The 25,235-nt window shown below is 41.5% G+C and overlaps 1 protein-coding gene and 1 long non-coding RNA gene across 4 annotated transcripts in view; one reads left to right on the top strand and one right to left on the bottom strand.

Moving 5' to 3' along the window:
• Window positions 1-6,452, top strand: part of LOC130162275 (uncharacterized) — a 156,926-nt gene extending 150,474 nt beyond the window's left edge. Inside the window, exon 3 of the long non-coding RNA XR_008826261.1 lies at window positions 6,369-6,452. This is a non-coding gene — a long non-coding RNA (uncharacterized LOC130162275). The remainder of the gene's footprint in view (window positions 1-6,368) is intronic.
• grid1b (glutamate receptor, ionotropic, delta 1b) overlaps window positions 1-25,235 on the bottom strand; it is a 522,039-nt gene that overhangs the window by 6,286 nt on the left and 490,518 nt on the right. The window contains exons 14-17 of one of the 3 annotated variants that reach the window (XM_056365957.1): window positions 22,720-22,915; window positions 18,216-18,382; window positions 6,486-6,726; window positions 4,149-4,287 (exon numbers count right to left, since the gene is read on the bottom strand). In XM_056365957.1, coding sequence (XP_056221932.1) covers window positions 4,149-4,287; window positions 6,486-6,726; window positions 18,216-18,382; window positions 22,720-22,915 — 743 coding nt within the window. Of the gene's footprint in view, window positions 1-596; window positions 4,288-6,485; window positions 6,727-18,215; window positions 18,383-22,719; window positions 22,916-25,235 lie in introns of those variants that run through there. The other 2 variants (XM_056365959.1, XM_056365958.1) reach the window with 2 other exon arrangements.

Raw genomic sequence — 25,235 nt, 5'->3', positions numbered from 1 at the left:
ACACTCTGTGCCAGAGGATCGGAGAATTGGTTTCCTATCAGACCAATTTAATCAAAGCATCGGCTGACGCTGCATCTCTTGCCGACTGCAGCTGTGCATACTTGTTAGGCATTAATAGACACTTGAGTGTTTCCCTGTTGAACCGCAGGTCTGCTTCAGTACACTGGGTCATGGGAAGGTAGAGGACAAGGGGTAAAGAGAGAGACGGGAGGCGTGACTCGCATATCAAGTGAGGCTCTGGCTCTGGATCCAGATTCTCGACATGTCTGTGTGTGTGATTGTGAGAGTGTCTGTGTGTCAGTGCAGCCAGTCACTTTACAACGAACACAGCGTCAGTGAGCGTCCCTGAACTTGGCTCCAGCATTGTGTTCACTTTAACTCAGGTACAATGATATTAGTCACAGTAACTCGTCACAGTGACACAAGTGATATTCACAACAATGCACACGACACAGTTACACTGTATATTAATACCACACACATATTCACTCATGTTGCAGTGTTATCAGGATTTTACTAATGCTGAAGTCGTGCAACCCCCACCCCACCCCGCCCTGCCCCACCCCCGAAGATACAACTACAGAAAACTCTGCGTTGATTTGGATTTTTCTTTTACATGTTAAAGTTATAATCCTTAAGATTTTCATTATATCAAACTACATTTCTGATGAGTTTGATTTTCCCGAGCAGGATTTTAATCACCACACAGCGAATCCCGAGGGATCCAAAGGAAATGATGCCTGTGTGTATTTGAATATAAAGGTTTGTAATTTAAAATCCACTGATATATATGTACTGATTAACATCTAATTCAAACCCATCATTTTCTACAGCTACTGCTTCACATTGAAAGCGTTGCACTGGTGAAACATGGGGTGGATTTTATTGTGAAGGAACCGTAGGTTAGCCCTGACTGCTACTGCTCTCTGAAAATGTGTAAAACCACTAGGCAAGACTACTTGTTCCTCCTGTTGTAAAGAAGCTGTAACTCTGAGATCTGTGGTGTTTAACTGCCCCTGCTGTTACCACCAGTCACCACAGGTGTCGCCAAATCCCACAGGACTGAAATTTTAAGGATTATAACTTTACTTCATCCAACTGTTGTATCTTTTCCTTTTTGAATGTTTTCATTCATTTAAAAACATATATTATTATATTGCTCGATTTAGTAGAAGTTTATATGTGAGGCAGTTATCATGAGCAAAGCGTTTGCTCTTAAGATGAAAATGCCTTCAGTGTTGATTCATATTGAGGTAGAGCGGTAGTGAGAGCACTTCCTGGGACACGTGCCTGTGATGCTAACAGCTAACACAGCCTGAGAGCTTCCTCCTCTGTTCAGACCTTAAAGGAACATGTAAACACAAAGTGTGTTTACCCAGAGGCTCTGAATGATCCCTCTCCAGTCTCAGAGAGCTGTTCTCAAAGCCAATTAAAACATCTCAGCACAGGTTATTGTTTCAGCGGACTGGCACCTCATTAAAATATGTTTTCAGTGGTGTCAAACTGGCAGCTCGCCTAAATAAATAAATGGCTGGGATTAAACCTCAGCCGGTCGTTAAAGACAGACCAGTGATGTAAGTGGAGGGGAAGAAAACAACAGCCGTATGAAAGCCTCTATTAATTTTGAAAACAAACAGCTCTTTTAATGAGTGCTCCCAGTGGGGGGGTGGGGGTGGGCGGGGGGCGTAAATCACTCTCTCCTGCTACTTTGCAAATACTGCAACTGTGGAGTGGGCTTTGCTCGAGTGTGATAAGAACAGTTTCTAGTTGTTTCTACTTCATTATGATTCAAGTGGCTCTCTGAAACATTTAAAGCCTTTTAGCACAGAGGCGTTTGATGTCAGCGTCTCTCACTGGGACACGAGTGGCAGTTAAAGTCTCATGAGCAGTGACCTTGCCTGAACAGGACATGTATCCTCCCTGTGACCACTGATGATGATGATGCTGACTTCAACTGTGTAAACTGGTCATTTCTCAGTGGCAGTCGTCGCCTTGCACATTAGTGACTGAAGCTGGTCCTTACATAGCAATACAGTCTAGTTTTGGTTTTAACCTGGAAAGAAGGCCACTGGTGATACTATAAAGCTAGTCAGTTAGCCTGCGTAGCTCCCAGCATCATTACAGCTGCAGTCAGAAGCACAGTGATACTCTGAGCTAAATGCTAACGTCAGCACATTTTCTGCACAGTACTGAGGCTACATCCACACTAATACCTTTTAGTTTTAAAACACATCACTTTTGCCATGAATTTTAGTCTAGATGGGCAGAAACTGAGACGTTTGGAAACAATGACACAGACTACCGCTCTTTGATTGGCTCCTATCAGTCACAACCTTCTCTGATTCGTAGTCCTCCTATCACATGACTCTGGATGAAAACAACAATTTCCAAGTCTGTTTTCTGCCATGACGCCTTAATCTTGTGTTCCTTTCAAGTGTAACAAGTAACAGTTCTAGCTTGTCGTCAGGCCAAAACGGCATTATAAAACAAACGTGTTAGTGAGGATGTAGCCTGAGGCTGAGTGTGATGTCATTAGTTTTGCAGGTACTTGGTCATAAAGTATTGGACTAATTAAAATGTGGCCTGATGATGGCACTAGATGAAAGTTAGCGGAATTATTACAGTTCATCCTAAGGGGAACATGAACGTCTGAAACTAATTTCATGTCAATCCACCTGACAGTTGCTGAGATATTTAAGTCTGAGGCAAAGTGGTGGCAACGCTGCTGTTAGCTTAGCCGTTAGCTTCATTTTCTGTGTCTGTCATTGTGGTTTGTACCAGCTCGATATGCTGTTAATCATGTTAATCACTACTCAGTCAGTCACACATCAACATTAGGTCGTCCTGCATGTTGAGATGAAATTATCCACTGAATCCATTTCTGGATGAACCTGTGGTGCAGATAAGGCCGTGCAGTTTGATTTTAACAGTTTAAGATCTTTTGCAAGTTCGTGAAGGCAGCAGGTCACAACACATCTGAATTCTCCTCATACTCCTCTTGATTCAGTTTCCAGTTGATTGGATGCTTTTCTTCTCTGGCTCTGCAAAGCTAATTTGCCATTTATACAAATCTAAGCCCAATCTATTGTGGATTGTATTACAAAACGATCACACTCTGATTTCTGCTTCGAGAGCAACTCTGCCAATGAGAAATATTTGTACACTCAGATTTGTTTGGATAACTTTGCTGCAACTTCTCTGATCATATATCAGAAACTCCTGACTAGCACTGTGTAAGTCTGAGTTCACTGACGCCGTTTTTACTCTATGAATAGAAGAATACTGGTATTCAGAGATAATACTAGCACATATCTCAATGAAGTACCTTTAGTTTACATTTGGTGTGTATTGAAAGGCACTGAGCTGGTTGTTCAACAGGCCTAGGACAGGTAAAGGTGAGGTTAGCGGTCAGCCCTTAATGAAATGCGTTCACACAGTTAAAGATGTCCAAAATATAAAACAGAAAGGCACTAGAAGAACCAGGAGTGTTTCTACTGACGGTGTTATGTGTGAATGTGACGGAGCAGCCAGGTCCAGGCATCAGTTACAACTTGAAATATTGTGTCGTTCACAAACTGCAATTAACATCAAACTAAAGTCATTTCGGGCCAGTTTTTTTCCTCCTTTGTCTAAAGCTGAAACGTCTGGTTCTGGAAATTATTTACTGCTTAATTCTCTGATAAAGAAACTGATATTTAGCTTTGGCAGTTTATCAGAGGACGATTCAATGAGCCAGAAATTTTGACAAACAAAACTTCTGATTGAAGTTGTGAAGTAAAACACCACCTGTTAAAAAGTTTTAGTTTGAAGGGACAAAAATAAAACTTTGGCATGTGATCACTAGTTTAGTTTATGGTTGTAATGGAATAAAAATGAGTAGATGACATTAGTCGTAATGTTTTCTGGAGATAAGATGTGTATCACCATTATCACTCATAGGACATTGCATACATTTATCTATGGAGAACAAATTAAAGAATTATTTCCAGAACTTGCGCCACAGAAAAACCAGCATGAGGAAACTTTTTGCTCTGTTATAAATTTAGAAATGAATCAAACAAACAGAAGGACCTTGGCGAAGGCACAGATGTTTTTTTTTTTTTTTGTGTGTCTTTATTTTGATAGTTGTATAGGAGGTCTATTCTGACCTGTGTCAATAGCTTCTGCTTCATCCCAGCCTCTCTCTCTGTCTGTCCAAATGTCCCTCCTCCCCTCCGATGAAGCAGTTGTAATGTCATTATATGTCAATGGACCAGAAACCCTTGCCAGTCTGTAATCCTTAGTAACCTGCACGAGATCATAGACAGTCAAGTGTAAATAAAAATGAAGAGGATAGATGGAGAGAAGGAGAGGAGATAGATAACACGGGTGTCCACATTGACATATAATTTGCAATAAGACGTGAAACAGTGATAGAACCAGGAGTTATGGACTGGACGGGACAAATCTTATTGCTACAGGGCGACTCACCCAACGTGAACTGTCTGCTCACACTTTAGTTTATGGATCCACATCATAGCTGCTCTGTCAGTTTGTCTCCTGTCACATGACTAAATCCTGAATCCTGGTCACATTCACAGTGTGTGTCTGTGTTTGGCACGGCAGGTGAATGTTGTTGTGTGGAGGCAGGTCTGAGGTCAGTTTGTGTTGAAGCGGAGCTTAATGAATCTTTGGAGAAGTAAATGTTGAGTCTATGTCTCAGTTCCAAGCTAAACACTGTTACAGTAACATGCACACTGCGCTGTTTACAAGATAAAAGGTTCACTTCAGATCCAAAATGGAACCAGCTACAGGAACCTGACCAACTCAATGTCACTCTGTCTGAAATAAATGTCACCAACTGCTGATTCTATTATCTAATTGACTTTAGGCTTAATTATATTGTTCAGAATAAACCAGGGAATAATGAAAAAATGTCAATGTCAATGAAATTTAGGTCTCATCAGTCTCAGGAGAAAGTAAGAAATAAAATATATATATATACAGTCTATTTACATTTAAAGTGAGTACGCCTGTAAATCACAGATTATATATATATATATAAGTTATTTTATAATGCACATACATGAATGAAATGCAGGACTTTCTGACGGTTCATGTCACATTTTACAAATTAATTAATTAGGAGTGAATATGAGTTGAAATTATCTTAGCTAAGCCAAATCACTTGTCAACATGTTTCCATACTCTTATTGAAACAAGTTCTCCACACACCTTAAACCTGGTTAAATGAGTATTTAGTCTAATACTGAGACACAACCTGACCCCAGATCAGTTAAACAGTGTCTTCCTCTGAGGTGTAACAACTCTCCCTAACAACTCGGTGATAAATCAGTAAAATATAATTATAGGAGTTGATTTATCTGCACTAAAAACATCAGTTTAGTGCAGATGTTGTTGTCAGTGCTTATTAACATTTATTAGAGAGCATGAATGTTTAATCCGCTGCTTCTCTGTTAACCCTGTGAAGGTGGAGCTGTTAGCTGAGGAGTTACAGAGGTGTGTGTAACATTCAGAGAGTGATCGAGTAATCGGATGCTGTATGGTTTTTATTCAGTAAAGCTGGAGTATCTATTAGCAACAACAGCAGATGATTGTGACCCACTGTGATAATGTCACTGTGAATGTTTGAACCCAGGGTGAGCTGCACTTTAAGTTCTCTTGGACATGATAAATGACTCTTTGTGTCTCTTGATGTCTCATAAGGATTTCACACTGAAATGGAAAATGTCCAAAAGTGTTAAGAAAGTGTGTCTGTTATCCGTCTCTCTCCCGCCTGCTAATTATAATCTCTTTGCAGAACCCTTGGGTGCAGGAAATTACCAAAGCTTCACTGTAGAAAATGAGTTTATAACAATAATTCAATACCAAGCACTTGAATGGTTACGGAGCCGGCGCTGTGGGAATTAATCATTAAAGTCTGCGGGTGCACTCAGCTGTTGTAGAGGAGGGTTTTGCTGGGAAACATGCAGGACATGCCAATAGCCAGATCCCGACTTGCTGGGCTCATTCCAAACTGTTTGCTCGTAAGGCCTCGAGTGTTTGCGTCAAGGCCAAGAAAACGGCTCCCGGGTGGTTCATGGGCGGATTAGTAAAGGTGATGGTCGAGTGGAGTGCGCTGTGTGCGTCGTGTGGTTTCATACAAAAACACATGAGCTCTGTCAGTGTAGGACGAGGTGGGTGGAAGCGATGGACGGATAAAAGAAAAAATGGAAGGGGGGTAATAATAAGAGACCAAATTTGATTTCAATCAGTGGCCTGGGCTGATGTGGCACAGAGCACATCTACCTACTCTGTCCTGCCTCACCACCCTCTGTCCCCCAGCTCTCCAGCTCTAACTCTAGTTCCTAACCCTCTCTCCTCTACAGCTGGGTGTACTGGAGCTCCACTAAGTCGGGGCTCGCGTCTGCGGCTGGATCCTTAAAGTAGAGTGTGGCAGTGTCCTCCCCCCACTGGCCCGTCCGCCGGGCCCTGTGCTCGGTCACCTCTTTGGGCTGCTCCTGGCGGCAGCGGTTGCTGTTCCACCAAGCCTCCAGCCCGGCCACCAGGCAGGCCAGCAGCAGGCCGGCGGCCAGGATGCAGAAGACGCCGGCGAAGCTGTGCAGCTTGAGGGAGCGGCCGTCCGGGTGGGCGCCGGCGTGGCTGTTGAGGTCGCAGCGGCCCGTGCGAGGCCACCACTTCTGCTTCATGATGTCCAGGTCGCCTTTCTCCTGCAGCTCCAGGATCCTAGAAGAGACGAGATAAACAGCTCAGTCACAAGGAGACCATTAACTCATCTCTCTGACCTGAAAGCATCCAGAGTCAATCTCTCCTGCAGTCCTCAGATCCTCAGGCCCTCAGGCAAGTGAATTCTGATTTCAATCCAGATATGAAGCTGCTTCATTTTCATATCTGCTGTCACTTTTCTGCCTCATAACCCTTTTTCTTACTGCAGTGGAGAGCTTAAATAGTCATATTTGTACAGTCTTTTAAGAGCTTAATACTGCAGCTTCACATATGTGACAATATGAGAAAAGATATAACCCTGAAGATGAGTCATGTGACCAGGTCCTTAAATATCTCAATGTAAATACATGAAGCAAATGTTTAAAACAAAACACAAAACAGTGATACTCAGTATAATCAATTAAAACAAACAAAAAAATAAATTAAAAAAATATATCTTATGAATTAAAATACAAATAGATAAGTCATTCAAATAAAACAGACCAGCTCCATAGCATCACTAGTGGCCAGAAACTGTAAGTCACCTTTAAATGTTAAATTCCCATTATATTTTAATGTTCTTGCATACATCACCACCGCCTGCAGTAACATGGACTTTTGTTTAATTGCAAACAAGGGACATTAATCTGATATAAACTGTGACATAAATCTGATCACAGATGAACCAAGTCAACACACTAACGTTCCTGGCAGCAGCTTAACACCAGAGACAACTTCCACTGGATGTTAAAGAGGGTGTTTGTCATATTCAGCAGCAGTGAACTTTGGTCTGACACAAAGTGTCCTTCATTAAATCCATTTGAGACAAGAACAAGAACTGACAGTTCAGTGAAGGCTGGATTTTAACATGTAAAAAATCCCACAATGGGCCTCAACAATACCTCTGTATGAAGCGACTTGACTTCACAGCAGTGATTCTGTTATTGAAAAGTGTCATTATAGGCATTACGTGACATGTTAAATGGTGCTAATCAATGCTATAGAGGAGGGAAGGAGCTCAGAGCCTTAGTCAGTGACTTTTCCAGGGGAATTAGAGACTATTGAATGAAACATAACAGATTTCACTCATCATGCATCAGTTGTGATCTTGTGCTGCTGCTGCTGGAGGAGAGTATATTGAAGCGTTTTATTTCAGAGGTTGAATACAGGTGAGAATTGGTGGCTTCATCTTTTCAGAATGACAGCTGGATTGATTTGTCAGGAATTGTCCAAACAGCAGATGTGCTGCTTGTGATTTTCTCTCCCTGTCTGATGATTATTTTTCTTGATGGTGTGAAATGATGGCTGATATCTCTCGGTTCAACACTTCAATTTAAAGTTAGGTGTTCAGCTGTAGATAAACTGCAGTAGTTTAACACTAAACAATCTCGGTGAGAAACATCAGGATTGCAGGTTCAAGGGTGGAGGGGAGGATTTTAAGTTGGGTGAGCACAAGAGCTCCAACCGCTAGTCGGTGCTGCTTGTTGTCTAGCCAAGACAAACCCCTTCCGCCATTTTGGCTCACGTGACGTCATCTTTCAGATCACGTATACACACACACACCCCCCATCTGAATGTTTTCTGTATTGCTGTGTTTTCTGTGTGCTTAGTTAGTTGGATGATTGGTAGAATAGTGTTATTAATCTGGACTGTGCTTAAGTTTATTGATGATTGTGAACATTATTGTAGTTAAAGAGAAGTCTTTAGTCATTATGGTGCATGCTTATTGTGACCTGTGGCTGACTGAGAGAGTCAGAGCGCCAACGTGACCTTGTTTAGTCTCTTGCAGTCATTGACCCCAGGAGGTCAGCTACTTTAAATGAACTATTTAGGTCGTGAGACTGCAACCTGGTTTGGTTAGTGACGGTGGTGCCCCATATTATTAATTAATTAATATGAATAACTTTAATAATGATCATTAATCATTTCTTAGTAAATAATTTATGATTTTTAGACATGAAAATAAATCATACTAAATAACCAAACGCGTCCCTACCAGATCCAACAATATGCTGTGTTAAATTATTCACCACTCACTCTACTGAGACTTCTTTGTAAAGCCAGTGGTGAGGAAAGGCAAATCACGCAAATGTTTGAGGCCCCTGATGGCCCCTCATATTGTCACATTTTGTAATGACAACTATACACCCTCTTAAACCTCTCATTAAGACACTATACAGTGCACTGCTGCTGCCCCAAAACCCCTTAATGGGGCCCCTGATGATGTGTGCTGTAGCTAGCTAGCTAGTCAGCTGACTGTCTGCAATGGGCTTCTTTGCTTGTTGCCCCTCAGAGTGTGGGCTCACCTCTGTGTATTGGACCACGCAGTGGGTCAGATGGTAGTTTCATTCATTTTTTGCATCCTCCAGACTTTAACTATCTGTTAGCGATCAATTGTACACTACTTTTCCCATTGCATTATGGGATTGTTTCTGCTTGTTTTAGGCTTTTGAATGGCCCACATCTCTGATCTGATACAAATGGTTCTGGTACTCAGCTGCTCTCAGCAGTTAGTGAAACAATCAACCAATGAGAGCTCTGTAAGCAGGTGAAGAAGCGTGAGGGCGTCATTCCTACATTATTACTTTGCTACATCCATTAAAAATAACGACAGATAAAAAGCCACAAGGGTCGAGGAGCTGGACACAGCTGTGCAGGTTGTCGTAAGTCGACTTAATACTGTAATAATAACTGCTCCTGCAGCCACTAATGCAGCTTCAGTTCACAGGATGTCAGACTAAACATCGAATCCTGTATCGTGAATAATTGTGGACACAGTCATATTTATTTGACTTCCCTCAATAACATCTCTCCATGTATATAGAGCTGGTTTTATTTCCCCCCGATACAACTGAAGTGCAATGAATTTTGATTTCACTGGTCACAGGTTAAATAATGATCTGAATAAGATTGATTTAAATAAGAATTAATATTAAGTTAAATAGCTCCCACGAAATCATTAGAAAATGAGCAAGCCGTGAAATTAAGTGTAACCACCGTTCTGGGGATTATTCACAACATATCTGTTCCTTTAAACCTGGACAAATAAAAACAAAACTTATTTTTAATACTGAAGTTTTGAGAAATACATCAGGTTTACAAAGTCTGATTCTTTTTCATTACCCTCAGTTGTTGTGGAGGTGGGTTCACATGCACAGGCTTTGTTCCCACTCCCACAGAAACACCTTTAAACATCAGTGTGTGTCTCTCATTAGACCTGTCAGTGTGAGGAACTAAAAGGAAGTGCAGTTTTACCGACTGTGTCACAGCTGTGAGGTTCTCCAGCTTTGTCAGAACAGCTGTCAGCACATTTGACTGTTCCACACGGCTGTGGGTATTTATAGCACCGCACTATTAATTAATCACACCTACCTGTAGAGCATCGTTACTGTGATATCTCAATCATCATAATTAACCGTCTGAGAGATGATCAATGATAATATTATAGTGAAACTTTCACAAAGGATAAAATTAAAGATCATCGACAGGGGAAATAACAGCTCCACTGTTAAGACAATAATAAAGCCCATCAGTCAAACTGGTGACATTAATCAGCCTGATTTTAAGTGACAAAGTGTCACAGTGAAGATTTAAATAATAACACAATCAGGAAAATTGGCAACAAATCTTAACAATGTTTTTTACCATACAATTACATCTTATATTTAATCTCCTCCACAACTGGCTCCAGAAAACCCTGAAGTATGAGTGAGATGCACAAATACAAATCCACTTTAATAAAAAGTGCAGGATATGGTGCGTGTGGTTTTTGTGCATACACTTAGTCTCTACATCTGGCCCTGGATCAGTTATAATCATAGATATGGGCAGTGATTCAGACGTCTGGAGCCAGTCTATGTGCAAGTGACAGCAGATATGGAGATGAGCAGGAAACAGTAAGACATCTGGACAGATGTGATTTAAAAAAAAAAAAAAAAAAAAAATTTATAGGATGCTCACATGTGGGAAAACATCCATCTAGTGTTAAGTAAAATGTTCCTGGGGGACGCATATTAAAAGCTCTCCGACACATGGACCGAGGCAACAGCGTCGTCTCATGTGTGACCTGAAACACTGTCACACTTCCTGTACATGGAGCCATTAGTTAGTGATGGACACGGCGCTGCAGCCGGCCCAGTGCTCTCGTCGTGTCGTGGAGTTAATTAAGCAAACTCTGTCACAACCACTGAAGTACAATCTGCTTTTAGCTGCAGTGAAATCACAGCCCAATTTGCTATATTTAATCTGCTCAACTCAGCATGAACATGTTGAAGGTCAGTGCACCACGGTTTCCATCTAACCCCCCCTCGAAACACCCCGAGGACAAAATAGTTTTACAGCACAAATCAGCAGCAGAAGCAACACAGTCTGCAAAGGTTATTAATGGCAGGATTATCAAATGGAGGTAATACAGCAGTGTTGGGACGAGGTATTAAAATGATGGTTGGAAATGTGGAGATAATGGTTTTCCAGCTGAACAATAGCTCTGCCCTCAATTTAACACCCAGCCACATTATTTCTGCTCATCCCTGAGCGCCGTGCCGCGCACTGCGGCAAGAACACCTCGGGCCGGTGGACGCCGGCTGAACCGGGCCCGGCCCAGTGCAGGAGCTTCGTTAATAACTACTGGTTTTGTCTTCATTCACTGGCAAAAATTAATCCCTGAATAAACACAGGACTGCTTAATTAAGGAGGAAGTGTGAGGTGCAGAGAGAGGAGAAGGAAAAGGGGGAGAGGCCGTGAAACAGTCCCACAGTTCAACAATGAACCAGATGACACCAGAGAGGAAACTTAAAGAGCTGAGGGAGGTTACAACAGTCAGAGAACAGCACGATACACCAGAGAGTCTGTTTCTTTTTCTAAACGGCACAAAAAATCCTCCAGTTCAGTCAGCAGCTACTGGTTTGTTATGTCTCTTTATGAAACAATTCTCAGTGCTTTGTCTAAATGCACAACATTTACATTTTAAAAGGAGATAATTAAAGGTCAAAGACGCTGTGCAGTGGCAAATTGATTATAGATTCTTCATGGCTTATCATGATTTTGTGTCTGTTAATACTAAGACGTTTGTTGTGACCGGTGAAGATGAGGATAATGTATGATTTTACAGCTTTAAGGAATGAGTTTAAAGTCAAATAATCACATGACATTTGTACTGTACATTATAGAGAGTTATTGGTGGCTCAGTCCAGAAAGTGCTTCCTGGTCCTATTGATGTCAATACATCTCTTGGTGCTGGACACCCCCTGCAAGCTTGGCACGCCCCCACACAAGGTACAGCACTTATAATGAAGAGTTTTCTTTAGTTTTGTAGCAATGCCGAAAAGACAGCATGTTCTCAACTGCCTACAGAAATCTGCTTTATTATTTCCACGGTTCTCCACCACCCCAAACATTATAGTGTGAGCCTGCAATTCAAGGAGGACTGCTTCAGAAACCACGCACAGATGTTTCATTTTCACAACGGCTATTTCTATAATTCACACTTAACGTAGCCGAACAGGGGACTCAGGCTCACAGCCTGTCAGTCTGCTTTATCATTGTGGATCTGTTACCCGATCACGTTAGTGAAAAGCAGCGTAGCAAAGATATAAATGCTTAAACGTTTGTCAATATTGACATGCTATACTTTGTTAGCTCAGATATATTATCCATAATTTAACCACTCAGTTCATTGCGCAATAACTATGCCCACTAATTGCACTTTAATTCATTCAGATTTACTGGCATCTTAAACCAGCAGGAGGCGAAGTGGTGGAGACTCCCTACCTGTAACTGTCTGTCTGTTCCCCCATTATTTATATTCCTTTATTCCGGAAGTGTCCACACATTAAAAATCAAAAGGGTTTCTCATAAACATATTCCAAGTGATGAATATTGTCATCTGAAGTCTTTGCAGACTGTCTAGCATCTTGATTTGCAGAACCCTCCATATTTCTGCCTCTTCCCTCCTTCTGGCTGCCTGACAGTGGGTACGCTTGTTTTCCACTCCAGTCCAGCTTGTGAAGGCGGATCGGGTCAGTCCTTTTTTCCGGTTCAGGATCAGGCTCTTGCTCAAACGATAAGGCAGAACCAAAGCCGCCACAACTGTTTGTTTACATAAGACATGCAGAGTGTCGTTGCCATGGTAGTTGCTGGCAAGCTGACCAATCCTCTGGGCTCTGACTCAGGAAGTCAGGTTATAGAGCAACAAAGTCCATGTAGGGGGAGGTCAGGATGGACACCTTCACAAAGCACTGGACTTTAAGAGAGAGCCTGTTTGTTTCCAGTTTACCACAATCATCCTAGAACCATGACCTTGAGTCCTTTGACCTTTTGTAACCATGACAAAAAAGTCCTCCAACCTTAACAAAGTACTTGTTTAACCCAAACTATGATCACTCCTATAACTTTATAAACCTTTACCAGCAGTTTTTCTACAGTTTATTACAGTGTGATCTCCTGCTGCTGTGGGGGGAGAGGAAACGCTCCTGTGGGTCGTATCTGAGGTCAAACAACCTGCAAGACACGTGGCATGTGAGTCATAACCTCTTTTAATTTAAGGGCGTTTAAATCCACATCAGATGAACTGTGTTCAATGTTCAGCCCTTTTTGTCCAGACCACACAGATGGTAAGAAGGTGCTGCACTGTTCACATGTGAACATCCTCCTGTACCTTTAAAGTGACAGATGCTCATTCAGTTTGTTGAGTACAAAGCTACAACAGAAGTGTCCTCACACTCTGACTGTCCATGTCTGTACTGCTGGAGCCCAGTCCTCCACTCAGGTGATCTGATCTGGTCTCTCATCACTTACAAAGCGGACCATCTCAAAGCTTTAAAGAGCAGCTCTGACAAATGGGATTTTCCCGACAAGAGAGAGAGAGAGGAGCTCAGAGAGCTGGAGAGAGAGAGGATGAAGGAGAGATGCAGATGGAAGCTGACAGGACAGGAGTGAGAGTCAGATAAATGCAGGGCTGGAGGAGGTGTAAATGACATTTTGGATGTGGAGTTGCTCTCGGGCCCCAGGCGTCCCTCCCACGCAGCAACGAGGCGCACAAACACATCCCAGAGAGCCCGCTCCCCTCAGCACGGCTGCTCTGGTGATAATGTGCCGCAGCTCAGCGGTGCAGCAGCTAATGCTTTATGTTAACATCTCTATTAGTGCTGCTGTTGTCGGCCTCAAACCTCACAATCACTGTTTGTGTATGTGTTTTTTTTTTCTCCCTCACAGAGTCAGGTGGCGGTTCATGTGTTGACGAGTCGGCGACCGTGTGCGCCACACATCAAACATCTTCTCTGAGCTCTAACTGTGAGCTGCTCCTCTCTCAACTTTGGACAGAGAGTTCAGAGACTTCCAGGATCCTCAGGTCTCTGAGCCCCACTGCTTCTCATTCCACACACCAAATCACACAACCATTTACACCTGGGGGGGCACAAGTTCCTCCAGCCTGTGAAGCTTTAAACTCAGATCCATTTTAAAATGACAATAGACAAGTTTTTTTCTTTAACTTATCATTATGAAGTAAATGTTGATCACACTGTAATGGCTGTAGAATAACGACACCATCTGTGTTTAGATTGGTTCCCTGAAAGCCTCACTTTCACTTTGTAATTCTTTCAGCCACCAGGCACAAAACTTCATGGAAAAAGTAAGGCTCAATCTATGGCAAAAAGGAAGCAGACCTGCCACTGCACAACCAAAACAGAAAGAGGACAGTGTTTGATTTCCCCTGGTGGAAGATATGGCAGACAGAGGAAACCGTGGAAACTCTCACTGGCAGAAGAAAAAGATCCCCGTTGTCGAAGGAGGCAAGGAAGGCGAAGAGGGAGAGTGACAGAAACCGAAGTCAGAGCATTCACTGGATGGAGAGAACCAGCTGGAACCAGAGAGAGGCCCAGTAAAAACCTTATGGATTTTTTATTTACGGTCCAGGACAAATCCTGGTGGACCCAATATCCAACTATGGAGAGAGCTCCAAACCAACATTCTCCTTATTTCTGCTAGATCAGTGTCTCCCAGCCTCTTCCAACTCAAGGCCCACTTCAAAAATCTCAAAACGATGGCCCACATCTGACCCCGTAACATTGCGATCTCTTATTTTGCTGATTTAGCTCCTGTTGGTAACCAGTAACTTTGATTCTTTGTCATAGATGTAATCTGTTCAATCAGACTGAGTCAACAAGTATTTGATGCGGTGCAGCCAGTGACAACATAAAAGTTCCTATCACAGTGATGGACCTTAATACGAGAATAAAAAATAATGACATGAACTTTTCAACATTTTTTTTATGTTTTTAAAGATCATTTCATTTGAAAACATTTAAAAATGTTATTTATATTTTCATTAGTTTTAAATAATTAGATCTTTTCACCAAATTTTTTTCTGTTGATGGTGATTTGATGGCCCACTTGCAATACCTTCGTGGGCCCCAGCCCATAGGTTGGGAACCACTGTGCTAGATCATCAAGTAATTAACACAGCCGGGTGTTTTGCTCTGCCTTTATCTCAGCACTGAGATCAGTTTCTACTTCAACTTACACTCTGCTCTGTAATGTGATAGCATGAGTAGCCATGTTGCTAATGCTACTGCTAGCAGCCAGAAACAAACTATGATTCAGTGTCTGTGTGAAAAACTAAACAAAGAACATGTTTCCTGGTGATGGCCTCTCTAAAAACTGCAAATAATGTAACTTCATTTTTTTCTGTTACATTCAGCATTTGTGACAGCAGTGCCAACACCAATGCCATAATTATAGAACAACATCTATTGCCACTTTAACCTTTAATGAAAATGAATAGTTTCCTACTCTAATGAGAATCTGATCGATGGAACGCCCTGTGACAAACCTGTGCTTCACCAAACTCAGAATTGATTATTCATGCTTTTAGCAGTGAACTGGAAACTTTAACGTCTAAAATACTTCTTCACTTTTTAGCCCAAATGATAAGAAATGTTCAGGCTCCACTTTCCTGTGTTTAAGTTTGTTAAATTATGTTTCTTTTTCCACCGACTTCCTGTCTGCTCTCTGGGAGCCGATCAATATGAGACGGATGAGAAAGTTTTCACATTTTGAAGAGCTGCTGCTACTCCTCACACCGTTAATTCATGATGTAATAATGTGGAGATTTACTAAATGATCTACGCCATTCTTAAACTCGCACTGGGATCAATTTGTGTTTGGGAAAGAGAGAGGAGACGAGGTTTCACTCCGCGGCTCGCTGATTTCATCTTCAACTCAGACTCAAGGAGATAATTGAATTTCCTGAAAAATTTGCAGCTTCTGTAGAGACATCTGCCTTGCAAAATCAAATAAGTAATTAGCACACGTCCCTCTGTTTACACATCACACCGTGAATAATCTCATTTGCCTCACAACGGCGCTGCTAAACACAAGCTCGTTTCATGTGAGCTTAATTGACTTTAGCGTTGAGCACTGTTATTGATTTAATGCAGAGTAAAAATTGCCTGCAGAAGTCAAGTCTCAGCTCCGCTCAAAACCATTACAACAGCCACACGTTTCCAACACCTGCAACACACCTCCTCCTCCTCCCGTCAACGTGTCCCCTCCTTCACAGGAATTTAACACCAGCCTGTTGTAATTGGCTCAGACTCTTCACAGAGGATTTACAGGCTGATAATGACGACTTAAGTCAACACAGAGGATCAAACTCAGACTAAAGCCTCCGACCTTCATCATTAACTCCCCGTCAGCCTTTGTTTGACCCCACAAAAAAAGCTGCAGCAGAGACCCACACTGTCTGCATCTTAACCTTTCTCTCTCTCTCTCACTGTCCATCAACGCAACAACACTCAACACCCAACAGTCAATAATCACTCTGCCTGGACCTCCAGGCCACATCACCCTCAGGTTTACAGCTATGACTGAGCAGCACTGTCTCTTTCCATTCTCTCTGTAAACTAAGAATATGTTTCCCATTCATTTCTATAAAGGTGTCACCGCTGCTGCTTGTCTTTAAACATGTACTTTTAAATTTGTACTTTCACCTCAGGCAAAGGCAGTGGCTCCCGACCCGGACTACGAACTATTACTGTTCATTATTAAGTATTATAATTAGTAGCAGCCTGAATTTCCTGTCAGGGAGAAATAAAGTATATCTATCTATGTATGTTATTCTATGACATCTTTATGACTTACTATACATGTGTGTGTGGCTGACTGTATGTACACCAATCAGCCGTAACATTATGACCACCTGCGTAATATTGTGTAGGTCCCTTTTGCTGCCAAAACAGCTCTGACTCGTCGAGGCATGACCTCCACAAGAACTCTGAAGGTGTGCTGTGGTATCTGGCACCAAGACGTTAGCAGGAACTCCGTCTGCCCTTCAACTGATTCACTTCATGCATGAACTGTGTGTGTAAATGTAACTTAAATAAAGTTTGATTGAACTTAAAATCACATGCACAGTGTTTTCACTTTTAAGAAAGTAAACAGGACTTGGTCAAAACCTAGTATGTGACGTCATAGTATAGTATGGCATGGCATTAAAACGTCATAGTGTAGAGGTAGTTATTAAAAATAGCAATTGTAAAAAGAATTTATGAATGAACGATGAATCCATCAATAAATACTTCAGGTTTTTTATAAAACTGGATGGATTCATCTTTCACTTATAAATTGTTACTAGTTACAATTACTATTTTCAATGTCTATTAAAATATGAAATTGAGGAAATGTTTTATTACTTTTCCTGTGACATCCCTGGTCCTCCATTTAAGGTAAACACAAGAAACTTGTGCTACAGAAAATGGACCAGACTCAGTGAATAGCTCCCTAAGCTTAACATGTCCTATGATAACTATTAATTTAGCTATACAGACTAATGAGCAGTGATAACTAACATGTCTTTGGGGTCATCAGGTGGGAACCTCCTTTCACCAGTGTTTCGTCTAGTTGGTCCCACGACACCTCCAGGAGGCCAGACAGTGATCAATGGCGTCCCAGAGTCACTCCCCTAATGCCAGCCATCACTGTTCCTCACACCACAACTATTTTCTTTATCTTGCCAATGCTACTACAAACAACACCATCATCAACTCTGACAAAACACACTAGCAGATTCAGCAAACAAACTCCCCTAAACAGTTGGAAAAAGTGGCGGTCATTTTGAATGAGGGAGGCAGAGTCAAGGAGAGTTGCCTTCTTGAGCTAAACTCTCCCCCGCCGGATTTGGCTGTGCTCTACCCCCCCACTCCCCCACTCTCCAAGACAATGAGGGAGGTAGAGTCAGGGAGAGGTGCCTTTTTGGGCTGGCTCTCCCCCGCCGGATTAGGCTGTGCTCTACCCCCCCCCTACTCTCCAACACCACACCATGCAACTCACCTAAAACAAACAAACTCACCAAACAGCCACAGACACACTACAAACCAATTCAATACAAGCAAACAATACAGGCCACCATATATGTTATCTTACTGGCAGGTAAAACGCTGCCGTCTCCAGGCGAGCTGCTGGAATAAAAAGAGAGTCGTCCTGCGCTGTGTGGTGAAGGCGGAGTCACTTACTTCTGTGAGAACAGGTCTCTGTAGGGGCTGCCGTGCTGCATGGCGATGCCGTAGCCTTTACTGCTCATGCTGTTTCCTGACACGGTGATGGTGCAGTCGTCGTCCGTCAGGGCGGCGTACTCCAGCACCGCCATGTCCCACAGGAAGGCGTAGGGACTCTTCTTCGCCTGCAGACAAAGGCGGAGGGAAAACAAAGCACACAGATGATGGTTTGTTTACAGGCTGGTGTTTGTTACAGACTGGAAAACACCTCTCCAGGTTTTTGTTCTAGTTTCTATGGAAACAAAGGACTTGTTTGAGACCGACCAGTCAGCTGCAATTTTAGTCACCTGTAGTTGAAAGTGATGAACTTTTACTGAGATAAAAAGTTCAGTTATATGAAGCTGAAACAATTAGTAGATTCATCAATGAATGAATTGATTTGTCAGTCAACAGAAACAAAGACGGAAACTCATTCAAACAAATGTCATAAATTTTCAGGTTCCAGCTTCTGAAATGCAAAGATTTCCTGCTTTTACATTATAAATGGAATGGATATTTTATAGATAATCAATCTATTAAAATTTAACTGATTATTGGTTTTATTATTCTATAAAAAGGCATGGCTCACAACAGCTGACAGTCATCAGGAGTCTTCTTGTACTGTAAAGCGGGAAGTTCTAGCAGAAGGTACTCCAAAATAAAAGCACTGCTTCAAAATCACTGGATTAGCAGATGAACTGACAATGAAAATAATCGTGAGATGTAGCTTGACACTGATGGACAAGTAGATTTTTTTTACCCACATGGCTTTTATACAACATGAAAAAGAACTGGCTCATCAGGAGTCATCCTGTGGAGACCATGATGTTTAAACCACATGAAAGTCCGTCCTGGGATTTTTCAGGATATGGTTTTGTTCTGGACCAAAGTGTTGGACAGAAAGATGGTCTGAATTAAATTTATCATGAACTGCACTTATTAAGAAAAAATATAAAATATTAAGCCCAGAAAATGATTTTGACCTGTTCTTCTATTTTTACTTAAATTTCTAAAAATATATTAATTCTATTTTACCGTCGTTTGTGTTTCGTTTGAATTTTTATTGTTCAGTTTTAAAGGCTCATCGAGGGACGGACATTCCAAGGTTATAAATGCTGTTGTTTGAGGCACTGATTCATCATACATCCCATATGAAAATGAAAATTAGATTTATTAAACACAAGGTCACGATAAAAGGTGCATGATTTTGTATCCATAATTCAGTGTCTAACATCTTCCTGTCAACTTTATACAACGTGGTGTGAATGTAACTCTGAGGTCATTCCTCTCTCTACTGGTTGAGGTGATTGGGTGAGGAAGAGGAGGAGGAGAGGGGACATTAAGATGCCAAAAAAAATAAAAAATAAAAAGCAGCAGCAGGTGGAGTGTAAGTGGATGAGGATGTGGATGTTTTCGCTGTGTCAGCAGAGCTGCATCAGGAGCATCTGCCTTCACTGTCACTGCTAACTGTGTGTGTGTGTGTGTGTGTGTGTGTGTGTATATACACAAAGTGTTTGAACACCTCCTTCCCTGTATTGCAACAGACTGCAGTCTTTAGATGCTTTCATGCTGTTACAGCCTAATTACCACGTCACGTCTCATTGACGCTCTGTTGCTGCTGCTGCTGCTGCTGGAGCTTCTTTGTGTTTGCGTCTCATCATCTGTGTGTGTGTATGTGTGAGAGAGTGTGTGTTTTCTTCTTTCTCCAGGTGACACTGGGAGACAAAGCTGTGCAGTGTTTGCAGAACCCCACAAAGACACTCAGCTACGTGACGACACGCTGGGTGGAGCGGCGTTCAGCGGGAAAAAGGTTCTTATGAATCAAAGGAGGACAAAAAAGGACACAAAGCCTCAAAGGAGACGCACAGTCAGAGTCAGAGCTGCAGCACACACACTGCAAATAGAGACATCCCTCCACTCCTCTGTACTCAACTCACAAAGTAAAGAACAATCTGACTGAGCAATGACATGAGGAGTCATCTGAAGAGATAACACTGCACAGATGAGCAAGAACAAAAATCGTCTCTAGTCAGTAATATACAACATTCCAACTGAAGAGAAACTCAGTGAGTTCTGTACCAGGAGCTGCTGCTATGTCTCTATTCGGGATCAGTTTCAGGCTCAGATTCTCAAGTTGATGTTTCATTCATATCAAATCAACTATTTAAGCTCAGGAACTTTGAGGGTTTTGAAGCAGGAGAAACAAAGAAATAAAAAGTGTGAGATTTAGTATCTACAGCTGTTATTTCAGTTTGTCAGATACAGATTTATTTTACATGAAGATACAGTAAATATACCTGGTCTTAAAGGACTCAGATCAGGACCTATAAAGCCTGACTGTTTACTTCTGTTAAATCTAAAAAAAATCTAAAACCCTGACCTTAACATATTTATGTATTTTTATGATGACTTTTGTAATTTTTATTTTTATGTTGTATCTTTGTTTCACATATATAGCACACTTACATTTACATTTAAAGTTTTTTGGGTGGGGGCTATGCCACATCAAATGGACACATTTTGGGACAAGGCTATGAACCAAACATGGTCCCGTACTGGACTTTCCCCACCAGCCTGAGACAACGGTTGGCCTGAAGTTACATGACCCACTTTTGAAGAAGTCTGGTGGGCAGATACGTGTGTGTTTACATATTATTGGCTGTTTTGTATTTTTTGTTACATATCTGTTTTATTTAAATGTTATCTTTAATATGTTATAAGATGACCCTGATGAAGGCAACAAGCTGAAACGCGTCGGTCTAATAAAGTCCTGACCTCTCCTGACCCTGAACACACCACAGTTCAACACGCTCTTATCAGATCTTATAAAAAGTGAAGTCTGTGTTTCTGCAGAATCGTCCAGTATTGATATCTCTCTCTGGTTATTGGGTTGTTTTTGTTGCTGCACTCAGAACCCACTTCATCTGGACGCTCTCTGATTCTGAGTCTGTGGAGTGGACACTGATCAGAGCAGAGGACACTGTCATTATAAAGACATCCAGCGTCAGTGTTACAGCTGGGCAGTGCTCAGGTAATGATGGAGGAGCTCTCTGAGGGCTTGTTTACACCACATACTGTTCTCAGAGATGAAAATTAAAGATCAGAGTGATCAGAGTCTGACCGTGTTCTCAGTGCAGTCCTGGTAAATGTGGATCTCTCTGGCAGGGGGGGGGGGGCAAGCAGCTCTGTATTGGAAAAGCACTCGACAATAGCAATAAAAGTGATTAAAATGTGTGTGTGCGTAACGGTTTGGGGAGAAAACGTCAAAGAATCTGGGGAGGATGTTTATCATGCAAATGGCTGAATAATGGATGCGCTCAGAGCCGATTTGTCTCCGACGCTAATTTGTCATCGGCTTTTTGGGAGATCTATGAGTATAATAATATACAGCAGCAATACACAACTTCTGTTTCCACACACACACACACACACACACACACACACACACACACACACACACACACACACACACGCACGCACGCACGCACTGCAACACTGCCTCACTAATTGGTGTATTGTGGAACTGCTGTTGCAATTAAATAACGGGTAAACAGAGGAGTCTTAGTGTGTTTGCCTGCTGTGAATAAAACAGAGGCTGTGTGTGTGTGTGTGTTTACACCACAATGACTGACACTACAGCAAAATCAGGGACAGACCACGTGTGTATGTGTCATATGAGCGCAAACAAAAAAAACAACATATGACTAAACGATGTGAGACGAATGTCTCCTAGATACATGTATGTTTTTATCCACATACATGTGACTGATTCATTATTACATTACAAGCTGGGGACAAAATATGATGAAGATAATACAGAAGATAAACAAATATATGAATAGACTGAACTCATTCCACAGTCTTTGAAACTTCTACTTTTCACTGTTGGTTTTCAGTTATAACCTGTAACTTTTTCCACATTTGAATGTGTATTAACATCTAGACCTGTGTTCTATATGTTGTTGAGTCGTGTTCGTACATTTTCCCAAATGTTTCCATCAATTCTCAAACCAGAAAAATCTGTGATTTTAATCATGGTAATGGTTCACTTCATCGGTCGCCTGTCAATGACATCATATCCTCTATGATCATGTTTCAGTGTTTCCTGCCTGAAGCTCCACATTGTCTTTTTCCTTAGTTTTAAGTCACTCTTTTAAAATCGACTTCTTACACTGTGGTGGTTTTATACTATATATTTTAACCAGATGAGGGTTTTAGTCATTGGACGTCCATTTTTTTAATTATAGTTCTCAAACACTTCTGGGGATATAAACAGGATGTATATTGTTGTCACTGATTCAGCAAGTTACTTTTTAGCCTATATTTGTTTACATTTTGTCCATCTGTCACTATTAAAAGAAAGCAGAGGTCTATAAAACCTTTTGGCTTGATAATTCAAAGTTGACTTCAGAAACACATGTGCGGACACACACACACACACACACACACACACACACACACACACACACACACACACACATACCTTGCGTATGCCCTCAGATGGGCTGGACACGGAGTAGTCCATGCCGTTGTTCTTGCTAATGGTCCTCCACAGCTCAGCGTAGGTGCTGTCCTGCTCCAGAGGGTTGGTGCCTTTGTTCCTGAAGTAGTCGTACACCGCCGAGTCCCTCACCGTGCCATAGTCCACGTCGATCTGCCGCGCCAAGTCCTGGAAAGACCTGGAGGACACGACACGGTGTTAGCAACACTCGGCTAACCCTGGACCACGTCTACAGTATGCAGGATCTGGCTCGGGTTTGGAGGTCTAGACTTGACTAAGACTCAGCTCAGGTTAGTTGGAGTTCTCATACAACTTTCATATAAACTTGAGCCAGCTGAAGCTCCAGAGTTGATTCTGTTTGTCACTCATGAATCAATGTGCTGGATTTCAGCCACTGTACAGACCCACCGACCAAAGACATTATTGATGACACAGCAGCTAAACTATGTAAACAAAAGCACAATTTATGTTTTCATTTAACAGTTTACTTACAGGTCTTTCCTCATACATTACCGTCTATTCAGAATAAAATAAAATAATAAATGTACCCATTATGAAAAGTTATTTCATTTGCTTATATAGTCATCTTTTAAGATAATAAGTTTAAAAAATAATAAAATATCAAATCTATGGAAAGAAGAATTGGCCCTAAATGTCCCTCTCGGCCCACTGTAAAATAATGAGCACATGTATATTAGACTTTGTGAAACAGGAACGGACTCTGAACACTGAGCTCCAGAGACACAGCTCTGAGCTACTGATCATGTGACTGATCATGTGACTCATCATGTGACTCAGCTGAAGCCTCTGCTGTTCACTGTGGTGCCTTCACATCCACTAATGTTAGCAAGCTGGTTTTCGTGATGACAGGCGAGACATGAGGCATTAATGCAGCAGATGTTTCCCCGCCTGCTGTTTGGACACACACTGATGAGACATGTCGGCCGGTCTGGTTTCATCACTGGGGGGTCTGAGTCTAACTGGAGGTTCTGGTTCACTGAAGACGTGGACATGGAGCTCAGTCTGAGGAGTAGCTGAGTCTGTTGTGATTCTCATGTTTTTTTTACTGACGCTCATCACAGTGACTGAGGGAGTCACAGGTCAGAGCTTTAGCTCTATGAGCTGTCAGCTCAACGCTCCAACTCATGACTTTAAATTGTTTTGTTTCATTCACCATCTCCTTCATTAAGACTACGAACGCTGGGATTTCACTGATCGACGCAGTGATGGATGTTTAAAGACCCGAAGCAGTTGGACATGTGTGTTTTCTCCGTTTCATCTATGAGCAGAGAATCAGTCACATGACCATTTTGTGTTTATTGTGTGTAAATTGGATTTTCTCTTAATGTTCATGTTAATTTCTTGTCGTGCAGTGAGCGTGTGGAGCTGACGAGCAACAGACAGGATGCTGTCGGGACGATGTTGATTGAATCGTTAATAACGCCAGAGTTTTAATTACATAATTACAGTGCTGGTGGAGATGGAGTCTAATTGGATTTTGTAACGAGTAGATGTATGGAACATAAACCAGTCAGAGCTGCTCCGAGTCTCTGGAGGGCGACTCCACAGTTCAACATCATCACTCAATAAACAAGCATTTTATTTATCTGGAATTACCTTCATACTGAGCTGCAGACTGACATTTACACATTGATACGACTCGTATGTTTGACATGAACGTGGATCATTTAGTCTTTCAAGTAAATTTCAGCTGATTTACTTTTCTTTATGTTTAATACCGGTTTGTTTGATTTAACAGTTCAAAATTCAACTATTACATGTATAACTTATATAATAATTAGGATTATTAGTATTTTAAGCTCTGTCTTAAAAGAGGCTTTTGGTTTTTATTTACTATTTTTTTATTATTGTAAAACACTTTGACAGGTTCCATTTAATAAAGTTTATAATAATAATAATAATTATTATTATTATTATTTCATAAACATGTCACCTCTATTCTGTCTGTCTGAAAAACCAATAAACATCTTCATCTTTTCACCTCATCACATATATTCTGTCAACAAACCAAGATGTCAAGGTATATTTATCATGTATAAGGGTTTTAACATGAATCTCCACAAGCTCTCCTCTACCCATAATCCTGTGTGTTTTAGGGTCATAACGTCAGTGTTCAGTGTGAACGTGCTTCAGAAGCTCTAATTGAATTTTTACTGTATTTCCAGTTTGTTTTAGACACAAACTTTCCAGATCTTTTAAAGCTGTTTAGTTGTTATAGTAGTATTGGTATAGTTCTTTAGTTATGATAACTTCATGTTTCCCCTCATGTCTCCGTCCTGCTGCCTGAGTCTCCTCTCCTCTCTGCAGATGGTGGACATAATGTTTTCAGGTCTGGAGCCACTTGAGATCAAATAACATTGTTTCAAATGAACTGAGTGAAAACAGGAAACACTAGAGTTTGAAAAAGCACCAGGTCACAAAAATGGCCATGTAAAGAGGCTGTTACTCAGAAATTGTTTGTAAGTAGAGTACTTCAG

The sequence above is a fragment of the Seriola aureovittata genome, chromosome 21 (assembly GCF_021018895.1).
Source record: "Seriola aureovittata isolate HTS-2021-v1 ecotype China chromosome 21, ASM2101889v1, whole genome shotgun sequence".
Lineage (NCBI taxonomy): Eukaryota > Metazoa > Chordata > Actinopteri > Carangiformes > Carangidae > Seriola > Seriola aureovittata.
The sequence above is the reverse complement of the archived record's forward strand: the minus strand, read 5'-3'. Positions and strand labels throughout refer to the sequence as shown.